At 36.1% G+C, this 14047-nt stretch overlaps 1 protein-coding gene across 1 annotated transcript; it reads left to right on the forward strand.

Moving 5' to 3' along the window:
- The first annotated feature begins 2153 nt into the window (after positions 1 to 2153).
- LOC149543525 (uncharacterized) lies at positions 2154 to 5360 on the forward strand. Its single transcript, XM_089796298.1, has 6 exons — positions 2154 to 2274; positions 2396 to 2618; positions 2712 to 2792; positions 4707 to 4793; positions 4922 to 4986; positions 5126 to 5360. Exons 2-5 carry the CDS (start codon positions 2427 to 2429, stop codon positions 4976 to 4978), a joined length of 417 nt encoding a protein of 138 aa, XP_089652424.1. The 5' UTR covers positions 2154 to 2274; positions 2396 to 2426; the 3' UTR covers positions 4979 to 4986; positions 5126 to 5360.
- Positions 5361 to 14047: the final 8687 nt, after the last annotated feature.

Below are 14047 nucleotides of genomic sequence, written 5' to 3' on the forward strand. Positions count from 1 at the left end.
TACTGCCACTACAAGGTACTGCCCTTCCACACACAAAGCAAGACTCCCCAGGCGATACAAAAATGTATGGAACAAGGTTGAAGGCATTATCTTTAGTATTGAATTAAATGTTGCTTGATCACATTACCCTCCACATCCAAGCTACGTGGTCAACCTAGGAGGCTGCGAATTTCAAAGGTGGAAGTGGGTATGTGCAGGATCATGGTGTGCCAAAAAGTGGCGATGTGAAAAAAAAGAGAGTTTGAAGACGCCTAAAAGCGCTTCAAAATCCACTCTGACTTTTTTTTACCTATCCAGGAACCAAACCTGGAAGGTTAAGCCGAGCCTTATCAGATATTCGATATCATATTGGATATCCGATACGATATCGGATATCCAATTTGATATCGGATATCCGATTTTATATCCAATATCCGACTAATAATTAAAATCATATAATAGTATGATATATTATTTAATATTATTATTATTGATATAAAGTAATAATAATAATATTAAATAATATATCATACTATTATATTATAATAATATTATAATTATAATTATTATTATACTATACTATAATAATAATAATATTATAATAATTATTATACTATAATATAATAATAATAATATTACTATATTATAATCGTATAATATTATACTATAATAATAATATTATAATAACATATTATATTATAATAATATAATATAATATTTCATATATTATAATATATAGTAATGTAATATAATATATATATATATATATATAATATAATACAATAATAAAAAGTAATGTCTTATAATATAATATATAATAAAAAAGTATAATATATTATAAATTATAATAATATAGTATAATAATAATATTTTATATTATAATATATAGTAAATTAATATAATAATATAAAATATAATATAAAACATATATAAAATCTAATATATATGTTATATTATATATATTGTCATATCGGATATCCGATACCTGCGCATGGATTAAACACAAAATCACAGACCTGCGACCCTTATTTTCATGCGAATTTGGGCCAGTCGGATCGGATATTAGATACCAAATCAAATATCAAATAGCAAATCGGATATCAGATATTAGGTATGTTCCCCCCCCCCCCCCCCCGACTCGTTTTTAACCTAAATTTAATAGATTTTAACATGATTTTGTTTGTTTTAGTTGAATCTAGGGTTTTTTTGACAAAAATGGTTAAAATTTAGATTTTTTTAAAAATATATATTACGTTTTGCAATTCAATAGGAATGGCTGATCAAAATGATGACACTGAGGCAGGGAATAATATTCCTCGCAACCCACCACCAACCGATCCAGTATCCCCACAAAATCGTCCACCAAATGATCCTCTACCTCCTCAAAACCCTCCTCGAATCGAGGATTTGATAAATGAAAATCTCACTGAGTTGAGAAGTTTGCATAGAACATACAATAATGTACTTGCACTGGCTCGTATGTTATCCACGTTAAACACCATAGTGGATAACATTGAAACCCTTACAAACCAACAAAATGCCGCTCTTCGTTGGCGTGATGAAATGCACCAAATGTTTGATGATTGTTTGGATTATGATGAGGTCGTGACCCTCAACATAACCAAAGATGATTTGGCAAGCCTTTTTGCTAACCCAAAAATGGGTATACCAGTTGACCCAAAAAAAACCAAACTATCGATTAAATGGTGCACAAATGACGCCATACGTGCAAATTTTTGGGACCGTTGGTGGATGGTCTTTGATATCCCTCCACATGGCAATTTAGACATACCATTTTATTTCCTTAGAAAATTATATGCAGAATTTGTGTTGAAACTTAAAGTGAACTATTGGAGCATGAAGCCCAACATGGGCTTAGGACTAGGAGCTCCTCAGGATAGACCCTCTTCCCAATGGAAGAAACTTGGCACTTTTGTCCCCCCCCCTGATATCTCCCCCCCTCCTCGAGTGCAACATCCAGATATTATGGCAGAGGCTAGCTCTCAAACCATTAGAGCCATTCATAGGTTGAGTAGCCTAATGATATCTTAGGCTAGGTTAGTCCTGCCTCCTCGTGTTGATGATGTTGGTGTCAGTTCATCATCGGCTAGCTCATCACACATTTGTGTGCCTCACACTTGCATTACATGCAAGAATATTTTCTTGGGTCCTATAGGTGATCTTCCTGAGTATCATTTTGTATTAGACGAGGATACACCAGACGCACGTGCAGAGGCTACAGACCCTGATGCGAGAGAGGAGGGGAATGTAGAGGCATGGACTCCTTCAGTTTCGGTACGTGTATACATTTTTTTGTTATGACATATGTGATTTAAAGTTAATTTTTATAATAAAGTAATTTTAATTTTTAAGCCATACTGACTTTTACATGTATGTGATCTTCATTCATGTTTAGTTGATGACCGAGGAGGAGCTCAGACAGATAGATGATGCTACACTCTCGACCATTTCATTTGGCCTTGAGACATCTACGATACATTATGTTGTGTTCGCATTTCTTTTTTCTATTTGATATTGTAGCATATATGGTTGCTAATCTTTCTTTTATTTTGCAGATACCACCTGCCCTGGGGGGACAAAGTGCGGGGGGTGAGCCAGCATGCATTGACAAAGGAAAGGTAATTAGATGTTTTCTAATTGATTAAATATTGATGCATTCTTGTAAAATGTTTGTGGAAATCTCATTTAATTACATTATTTATTGTATATAGGGTGTGGCTACTGGCGATGAGCCTGTACAGATTCGGCGTCCTAGATCATCAAGGATTTTCATTCGCACAGAGAGCCCCATTGTATGTATAAGTATCATTTATTTTTTATTTTTTTAATTGATGCAGAGGAAAGTATGATTGTTGTTCTATACAATTTCTGTGATTTTTTCCGTACCAATAATGATTCATGTCTTGCATATGTTCATTACAACTTAAATAGGCTTATATGCACCTGTCCAACCAACCAAGTTGGTTACAAAGGTTTATTTAATCAAATAAATACCAAATTACTACTTTCCCTCCAAAACTAATATGAACGTTTGAATTTGAAATTCAAATTTCAAACTATAGTTTTTATGCATTCCCTAACTTTCTAAACTATTCCATTGACTCAAAATTGGTCCTATGGATTTATTAAATGCAACTAAGTAAATTTCCAGAAAATTGAAGTTTTTATTGTTTTTTCTCCAAACCACCGTACACTCTGATCTCCCCCTTTCAACTGAGATCACATATGACATATATAAAGGTCTACATGACCGTTGGAACAACCATATAGGCGTTCCCAACCATAAAACAAACAAACAACCACTTTTTGCTAATACTGTTTAGACTCTAAATACTCTATTCTAAGGCCTTTTGGTCCCATGTAGTCACTTGGTTTATAACCACACCAAAATGCTTGTGGGCTTTACATGTGCCTTTATTACAAAACATAGACCAACTTGTAAAATATGGACCAAACCTTTATTCCAACTTCCTAATCTACTTGAATCCTCACTTTCATGGAGTGGCAAGGTGTCCGGCAACAGAGATACTTGTTCCCCCCTGCCACATAGGTTAGGTGCCCTGCACCACCTTTACTTTCTCTCATTCTGAACACTAGTCCACCAAGTGAGTGATGTTCCTCTCATTCTTGCTGTTGCTACTTTTACCTTCTTATCTGCCTCTATGTCTTCAAGATCAAAGTAGTTCTCAAGGGCCTCTATCCACCCTAGCACTTCTTCACTATCCATTTTACCCTGGTATATTGGAAAATCAATATGGTTCTTCCCATCATTACCTTGTATTGCCTTAATGATTCTCATAAATCTCCTTTCTTTAGGATCATCTGTTGTCTCATGCTCTTGCCTTGCATTACCAACCTCTTCTTCTTCATGGTTCTCTCCATGATTTCTTCCTCTAACTTCTTCTCCTGTAGGTTCTTTCCTTTCCTTTTCTAAGGATTCTATCCTTGCAATAAGCTTCAGCCTCTCTCTTCTCATCTGTCTTTCTTCCCTCACTCTAGATGCTTCAAGTTCTCTCCTCTCTCTTTTCTCTTTTGCCAACTCTTCTCTCAATTCTTCAAGTTCTCTAGCCATTTGATTTTTAGGAGGCATTTTCACAAAAAGTTTTCTTCCTTCCCAAGGGCCAACTCACTGATTCTCTTTCTTTCCTCACCAAGAAATCTCTAGACACCACTTATGTACCTTTCAACTCTGGGACACACAAGGAGGAATTAGACACGCCAAGGCTTCAACAAAGGGACCGGCACACTAAGGATTTTCAAGATTATAGGTCTTGGTCATACTCCTAAACACCCAAACTTCAAAACCCTCCTTAAAATGGCTTAAAAACTAGGGCCTGCTTGTTCAAACCCCAAAACTCAATTCTAGAATGTTTTGACTTGTCTAATGACAAGATATGATCATGACAACCTACATGAGCCTATCAAATGACTCATCTACCATATGAAATCCTAAAATCCTATCTCATGCCCAATTACAACTTTCTTCCACATATGAGTCCAACATTATAACTTTGTATGCTTCCATGAGCCATAATTGGTGCAAGGATTGCCCAATTGACTTCAAGAGATGTTCCATGACCTCTGTAATGCCTTGGATCTTCAATGTTCCCCTGATGAGCATGGGATGCTCTTGCATTACTTATCTTCATAAATAAATTCAAAACTAATTTCCGTGATATTAACAACTACTATTTTGTATCTCATAGGAGACCCCTAGTGCACATGAGGTTCGACGGGACAGTTATGTAGATTTGATGACGCAGCCACTCACTCCTGAGGAGGAGCCTACAATAGTAAGTTGTAGTTTGAATTCATGATTAAATATGTTATAAATTTAGCATGCTATGAATTATAATGTTATAGTTTAAATTGTAGATTTATCTGACAAAGGTATTTGAACATATACAACCCACAATCACAGAGGTACCGGCGTTGCCAAGGGCATACGAGAGGACTCCTGACCAGCGTAGGAGGTTGATGAGAGAGGTATTTATTATGAAATTTTGATAGTATTAATCTTCAATATAGAAAAGATCATTATGCATTTGAGTAATTCAATGTTAGATATGTAGAATAATATAAATTTAGTAGTCTAACTTTGGGTTTTCCTTTTTTGTTTATGTAGGAGGCATCCGATCCACCTAGTACAGTAAAGAGGCTGCATTTTGATCATCCACCAGCACCCTAGGATAGTATAGTTTTCGTAGGATGCATCATGAGACATTTTGAGATGGCATATGCCACATTGTATACAGAAACATTGATATTATACAAATTCTGATGGCAGGATCAGCCACATTTTGTATATGGATCTATGTATTTTGATATATATATATATATTTGAGTACTTTTTCTATGGATACATGATCTTTGATATATATTTGTGTAAAATTTTGTCTATGGATACATGTATTTTGATATATATTTTTTTCATTTACGTGCACAATGATATACATATTAATTTAGTATCTAGTATTGTTCAATTTATCGTGGATCATGTGTCATGCCCTAAATTTTACTAGTAAAAACACAACAATTTTTTATTTTTTTTGTAGCTTATGAAGTCGCATAAGAAATTACATATTTTAAAACAAGGTTATCATTGAATAGGAGTTCAAGACTCATGTGAATAGTGTGAAGGTGTTAACATTTTAGTCACAGGTGGTTTTCAAATAGATTGGATGACAGTCTAGTTCAAGTTAGCATCACGAGTCAAATGAGAAAGTTCAAGATACAACACTCATAAATTAGTGAGGTAATTCATATCCTAACAAGCCTCTGATACTAATATTCTATTAGGGTCTGTCGGTTGTATCATATGGACTAGGTCGTGATTCTAGCATGTAAGGGAAGGGGATCAGAATTACTTATTATCCTCATTACCAATGTACACACATTCATTAATCATTACAATATATATTAATGTGACAATTACTATATTACTATATCCTCGTTATCTATCAACATTGCTTCCTCACCAAACTAGCACTCACTACAGTTTTCTAAACACAAAAATTACTATTTCAATACATAAATTAAACTCACTCTAACAAAAGACAATTACTAACTATCTAGCTCATCAACTACTAACTAATCTAGCTACATTGCCATGCTTTTACATTTACTATTTTAATTACTATAATTACTATACTATTACATTTACTTTTTACATTAAATTACATCTAACTATTCACCATAAGCTCACTTTCTCACTATCAATATTATTATTATCAAAGCATGTTAAGATTCAAAGTAGTTTCATAGTACGAATTAGTAAGCACATAAAATGAGGAACTCTTAGTAAGTCTAAGGGCCAATTCAAAGTACTTAATAATAATTCACGATCTGTATTTAAACACATCCTACTACACCATCGTATTGAGTCAATTTAAATTTGTTAGATGAATTGTTTATGCAAGGATTAGGTGCAAGCATATAAATAAGGTTTGTATATAACATACCTTGTCGTTCTGACATATATGTATCAATGTATCAATGTGCTTTATTGACTAGATAAAACTAGATTTGAGTTATTATTTTAATCCACCATCCATCCTTATCCTTGATTCTCCAATCCCATCATCTTGACAACTTACTTCATATTAAAACCCTATTATATGTACATCCAATCAATCTTGGCTTTTATTTTATTTTTGAGTTAAATATTTAAATTTGTCATATTCTCTAACATGCACACTAATATGCCTTTATTTATTTAATAACTAATTTATTATTTGAGTGTTGGATGTGACTTAGAGGTCACAAGATTGTAATGTGTACCATTCTATCACTTAGAAAATATATTAGTCTAGGACACTCATTAGTCTCTATATGCTATTATTATTTTTATTTTTATTGGATAGCAGTCTAGAATCTAGGAATATTCTTTAATATTTTATTGCTCTGTATTAAGGAAGGGATTTATTTGCCTTTACCATACATTTTCTAGAGAGGAAAATGCATGCCTATAGCAATGTATCTCATAGATTTTATTATTTCTTCTCTTACAAAAAACTTCATTTTGTTATATCATAAAATTAATTTGATGATTTTCTTGCTTAGAATTGCATTAAGCTTGGTAATTAAAATCAATGTTATCCATGCATGTGATATGAATATAAAAATTTCCTTCCAAATTATTGAGTGCACAACAAGATTGTAAGCAATCTACTAAGTTTTAAATTTATACAATCAATGGTATCACATAACATCTATGGATTGTTATTATCAACTAGTCATTTACAATACCACAAGGAGAAAACTTTCTTTCACATTTTCAAATGATAACAATGATGTCAAAGCAAATCTGTGACTCGTACCAATGCTTTCATAACAATATAAACTCCAAATGAAACATGCATATACAACCTTATCAATTATTTCTTCTACACGTACATTAGGTAACAATGATACAATCTCCTTCCATCACAATGGGGCAACATAAGGGACTTTTCAAAATCATAAGGAACATGGACATTGAAAGATATGGACAATGAGTAGCATGAACATTTTCCAACATGATCGTTGAGAACATGAACAAGATGGTGAATCCTCCTTCACAAATGAGGGCACAATGTCAAGTTTTCTCATCCAACATCAATCTGCAAGATGATCATTCCAAGCCATTTCCATTGCTCCCTTGGACAGAAATCTGCATATGCAACACAACAAAATAATAAGGACCATGGGTGCTTTCCACCCAACCATAGGCCTCAAAGATACCACCCCCGCGCTAGGGAACAAGGCTCAAACTGGGATACACATACAATATTTCAATGCATAAACATTACATTTCAAACTTGAACAATTTCCCCCCAAGGCTATTTCACAATGGCTTCACAGATGGAACCATAAACATAGGGTGAAGGTGTGTTCTAAAATGGAGACTTGCCATACCAAACCATATTTGCAATAAACAATTTTCATGCCCTCTCGGGGCTATCATAATTCACCAAATTTCATGCCCTCTCGGGGCTATCATAAATGAACCATTTAATGCCCTCTCGGGGCCTCCACATTTCCTCCTCCAAACCCACTACCATCGACTGTAACTCCTCAAACTTCCTTTCTACACCATACTTTCCTTATCACCCCCAACAAGATATGAAATGTTATGGCATACAATGGAGCCCATACTCCAAGGTTCTCAATACATTTTTCGAACCCAACTTAAGCCCTTCACCCTGGACTTCTCTTCCCTTCTCACAAGGGTGAGTGTAAGTCCCACGCCCATAACAATACTCAAGCACAAAACAAGAAAACAAAACCAAGTAGAAATAAAACAAGAAATTTTCAAGAGCACATCACATTTTCACAACACAATATCAACACCCATAACACAACAAGGAAATAGACAAAATCCAAACCTCATACTCACAATACTCCACACAATACAACAAGATGCACAATGGTGTCATACTAATCTACATGGAATGAACATCATTGAAGCACTCACATGAATGCTACTCCACAATGCAATGCAATGTATACTCCATTGATAAACTCCACACTTGCATATTTTCTTAACCATGCTAAAAGAAAGAAATGGAAAAGAAGCAAGTTTGAGATACCAACCTTGGTCTAAGCTAGGGTAAGGTTAGTTGTAGTAGAGCTCCCCTAATCTCCCTCCAAAACCTACGTGTCTCTAAAATTAGAGAGTGGGAAAACACCCCACTAGTTTGGCCAAGACCCTATAATAAAGCCTTCCCACTAACTTATTTTAGCAAAAACACTAAGCCACTCCATCCTTACAAACTTGTCTCCTCTAACAGTTCATCGATAGCCCTCACGAGCTCTGAGTTATGACCCTTGAAGGATTGACCTCAAAATGCACTTAGAGCACCTTGAAGACTCCTTGGTATGGGGTGGCCGCAAATGATGGATGGTCTTCATGGAAAGAACAAGGGTGTGACTAGGGTTCACTCGCCCATTCGGAGCTAATGGCACTGACGATTCAATGCCAAGATCAGTGGTTTCAGAGTTACGCTGTGGTGCACCTATGAACTGAGGCACACTGCAAGTTTTGGCATTGAGCGAGATCGCTATGCTGAATCCAAACAGAATGTGATCTCTCAAAAATGAGATAGGTTATTTTAGGCCTCAGGATCACCATCCTGTAGCATTTGAGAGTTCATCGATAGCCCTCACGAGCTCTGAGTTATGACCCTCGAAAGATCAACCTCCAAATGCACTTAGAGCACCTCAGAGACTCCTCGGTACGGGGTGGCCGCAAATGATGGATGGTCTTCGTGGCCAGAACAAGGGTGTGACTAGGGTTAACCCACCCATTCAGAGCTAATGGCACTAATGATTTGATGCCAAGATCAGTGGTTTCAAAGTTACACTGTGGTGCACCTATGAACTGAGGCACACTGCAAGTTTTGGCATCGAGCGAGATCGCTGTGCTGAATCCAAAGGGAATGTGATCTCTTGAAAATGAGATAGGTTATTTTAGGCCTCAGGATCACCGTCCTATAGCATTTGACAATTCATTGATATCCCTCACGAGCTCTGAGTTATGACCCTCGAAAGATCAACCTCCAAATGCACTTAGAGCACCTTGGAGACTCCTCGGTACGGGGTGGCCGCAAATGATGGATGGTCTTCGTGGCCAGAACAAGGGTGTGACTAGGGTTCACCCGCCCATCCGGAGCTAATGGCATTGACGATTCAATGCCAAGATCAGCGGTTTCAAAGTTACGCTGTGGTGCACCTATGAACTGAGGCACACTACGAGTTTTGGCATCGAGTGAGATCGTTGTGCTGAATCCAAACGGAATGTGATCTCTCAAAAATGAGATAGGTTATTTTAGGCTTCAAGATCACCATCCTGTAGCATTTGACAGTTCATCGATAGCCCTCATGAGCTCTGAGTTATGACCCTCGAAAGATCGACCTCCAAATGCACTTAAAGCACCTTGGAGACTCCTCGGTATGGGATGGCCGCAAATGATGGATGGTCTTTGTGGAAAGAACAAGGGTGTGACTAGGGTTCACTTGCCCATTCGGAGCTAATGGAACTGACGATTCAATGCCAAGATCAGCGGTTTCAGAGTTACGCTGTGTTGCACCTATGAACTAAGGCACACTGTGAGTTTTGGCATCGAGCGAGATCGCTGTACTGAATCCAAACGAAATGTGATCTCTCAAAAATGAGATAGGTTATTTTAGGCCTCAAGATCACCATCTTGTAGCATTTGATAGTTCATCGATAGCCCTCACGAGCTCTGAGTTATGACCCTCGAAAGATCGACCTCCAAATGCACTTAGAGCACCTTGGAGACTCCTCGGTACGGGGTGGCTGCAAATGATGGATGGTCTTTGTGTCCAAAAAAAGGGTGTGACTAGGGTTCACCTGCCCATTCGGAGCTAATGGCACTGACGATTTGATGCCAAGATCAGCGATTTCAAAGTTACGTTGTGGTGCACCTATGAACTGAGGCACATTGCGAGTTTTGGCATCGAGCGAGATCGCTGTGCTGAATCCAAACGGAATGTGATCTCTCAAAAATGAGATAGGTTATTTTAGGCCTTAGGATCACCGTCCTATAGCATTTGACAGTTCATCGATAGCCCTCACGAGCTCTAAGTTATGACCCTCAAAAGATCAACCTCCAAATGCACTTAGAGCACCTTGGAGACTCCTCGGTACGGGGTGGCCGCAAATGATGGATGGTTGTTTGAAGACTACTCCATGTGTCACTATCTTTCTTGGAAAAAAAATTTCTTTTGAACATCAAGCTTGCAATATTATCAATTATTATCAAACTTTTTCAACCAAGTCAAAACGTCAAATGCAAATATTTGTTTGCATTTTTTGCTAAGGGGAGTTTCATAAATTGACTTTGATTTTCTATGTCTCTAGTGCTTGAACATGCTTAAAATGGCTCTTTGGTCTTAGAGCTATTGGTATTTTCTAACTTCATGGTCTATGATATGCATACTAAGAATTTCTTTCACTAAATGGTTTCCTTGATCTATTGGCTACACTTAAATTTGTTCACTTGTCATCTCTCTTTCTATATGTTCAATACAAAGAGCTAGAAGAGACAAATAATCTTTCTTACCTTCATCTCTCTAAGCACATGATAGAAATCAATTCTAAACTTGAGAAAAGGTTAGAGGAGAATATTGCATTCTTAAATTAATCTCCCTTAAGACCTTTACATACACGGGGAATTCTTAAATTAATCTCCATGGAAGAAAATTTCATAAAACTAAAGATTCCATAGTGTTGAAACATAAAATCCAAGATCTCATTTATGATGCGATTTTTGATACCTCTAATGACTCATCCACTCATAGCCTTCATATGCAACTTCATATCATGTCATTATGCATGTGCTATCTTGCTTATTGGCTTTAATTGCTTATCCTACATGCTATCTTCTTTCATGGATTTCATGGCTTATCCCAAATGTGCTTCATACAACTTTTCAATATGAAAGTCTTTCAAAACATTATACAATATTATGACTCTTTATACTTTCAAATGGTATGATTGGTTGCAAAATGGAAGAAATCAAGTATTCTAATTGTTCATCCGTACTTTCTAGATTTTTCTTATTTGATTAGTTTGATAAAAATAGTTTTAATAATCATAATGTTAGCTTTATGTCAAATAAGGAAAAAAACAAATTTGTAATAAGATATCCGCATGCAATTATCTTTCATATAGTTATAAATGCTCTTAAAATTGTCGTTATAGCCTTGTATCACATGCAAGTATGATTTGGAAGAACTTGTTCAATATCTTCCTCTTATAATTCCTTACAAAGAACCTACCAAAATACAAAAACCATATAAAAAAAACTATACATTTTACATCATAAATTTTAGAAATTCTCCCCAATACCACCCCCCTCCAACTCTTCATGATGTACCTACATTCCAATATCATACAAACATTAGTAATTTATTGTATTGAACAAGATAATCATCAATTCATTAAATCATTATGAAGAAAATAACATAAGAAGTATATATACCTAGTCGAGTATTCCAATAGGGTCCTCTCTCTATTTTAGGGTCTCCAACAAGGCTTCATAATCAGCATTAGCAATAGTAAAAAGTTTTTTTAATTTTGGTCTTCCTTGATGCTTCAATAACTTTACATTTGTTGCTATAATAAGATGCGAATATATGGGAATTACTTTGTGCTTCTGATAGTCTTTGAATGCAGGAATTCTGTTCCTTCTAAGCATGTATGTCCGCAGCCATGTTCCAGCAACAATCACTGAACCAGTAGGATACGTGAATCCGTCATCATCTGTGATCGGTTGTGCAAGTTTTTGTTTGCCTCTTACACAACGTGCTAACCAATAATCAGATTTCTCATCATTCCCTTGTGGTGCAACTAATGCAAAGACATGTCCTAGCTGAAGTAGATCTGATAGATGGTTATGCTCAAGTGAACTTTCCATGAAATCATTTTTGATAGAGGGTATGATAGACAATGGAGTAAGATAATGTGGAGCCCATGTGTCCACCCACTCGCTTGACTCACAGTGATCCCAATCACACTGAAAACAAGTACGACAAAAACAAGCTAGTTGTCGTGTCCAAATGGTCCATGTACTAGAATTAGAGCTTCAAAATGAATGCATTTTTGATGAGTCTCTCACTGTAGCACAATCTGATCTATCACCTATGGACCCTTCCTCAACCAACTAAAAGAACTTACGTACGACTGAATTAAGAGTCCCCCCCTGTGATAATGCTAAACTACACCAATCAACAATGCTACGAGCATCAAGAAGCTCTGTTGTTGAAATCTTCAGTTGCTCCTTAACTAGAGCTCTCTTCACACATGCCCCTGCTCCATCATGTTCCCCTTTTCCATGGCTAGACTCAAAAAAACTCCAAATATGAGGCACCCCTCTCTCTACGTGCATCCTACACAACCAATAAAACATGCGAGCATTCTTGAATTGACCTGTACAGTTATTTGACCAAATGATATGTCTATCCATAGCAATTGCATGCTCGTGTAAGAAATCAAAAAAAATCTCGAAACAATGTTGCACAAACTCGTGAGAGTGAGATCTATCATCACTCATATAAAAATGATACTCTCTAATAATCTTTCGATTATCTTCCGCACTATCAGGGGCATGTCTATATGTTATGTGAACAAAAATTGCAATCTGAATAGAGTTGTAATACTGAGATTGTGTCTCATTTTGAGGTTGCAATGTGTAGTTCTCAACAAAATCAACAACTGATATAATAGTGCCAATGGGAAAAGTCTCCTTACACATTCTAAATTGTTGATCCAACCACTGAGACCTGTGACTATGTCTTGCATACTTGTAAAAAATATTTGCCTTGAAATCTGAAATAAAATTAGCCACATTGATATCTTTTCCAACCAATTCACATCTAGAGCTCTCACTCCCACTCTTCAATGTGTATTTCACCATTTCATAGACCCTTTTTTTCACTATTGTCTTTCCAAGATCTTGTTCACACCCCTCATGGAAACATGTGTTAAACTTGGATAAGCCACCACATTCTGAACACTTCTCATTTAAGCAAGCATTTTTATAAAAGGAACAACCATCAACTCTACAACATAAGAGTTGATCTAACAAGTCTCTTGATGATTTTGGAAGCCCACTAGCCTCACAATCCTCCAACATTTCTTTACTATGCAAAGTAGAACAGATGGAGCGTAACAGTTCATGGTGCATAGAAAACTCAACATGATATTTGCAACAACATGTATTTCAAATTTTGAGTGGCACACAATAAAATGGCTTCAAAAATTCAAAAGCCCTTTGTGATATATGAACACTTGGATGACTCTCTCTAAATTGTTTGAACAACATAGTTTGACTTACCTCCAAATAGTCTTTAGGATGTGGCGTGTGGTCTTTGATGCCAATTCTCAACTTTAAGACATCTTTAGCATTGGGTGATACTCATGAGTTAGAGTGCCAAAATTGTATAATTTCTTCCTTCACATCATCGGATAGCTTCTTATCAAAAAGTGGAAGTCTCCCACCAAATGCCCATATTTCATTTTGAAAAGGATCATCAATTTTCT

Source organism: Cupressus sempervirens, chromosome 8 (assembly GCF_028749045.1).
Source record: "Cupressus sempervirens isolate cs-2001-9-10 chromosome 8, ASM2874904v1, whole genome shotgun sequence".
NCBI classification, from domain to species: domain Eukaryota; kingdom Viridiplantae; phylum Streptophyta; class Pinopsida; order Cupressales; family Cupressaceae; genus Cupressus; species Cupressus sempervirens.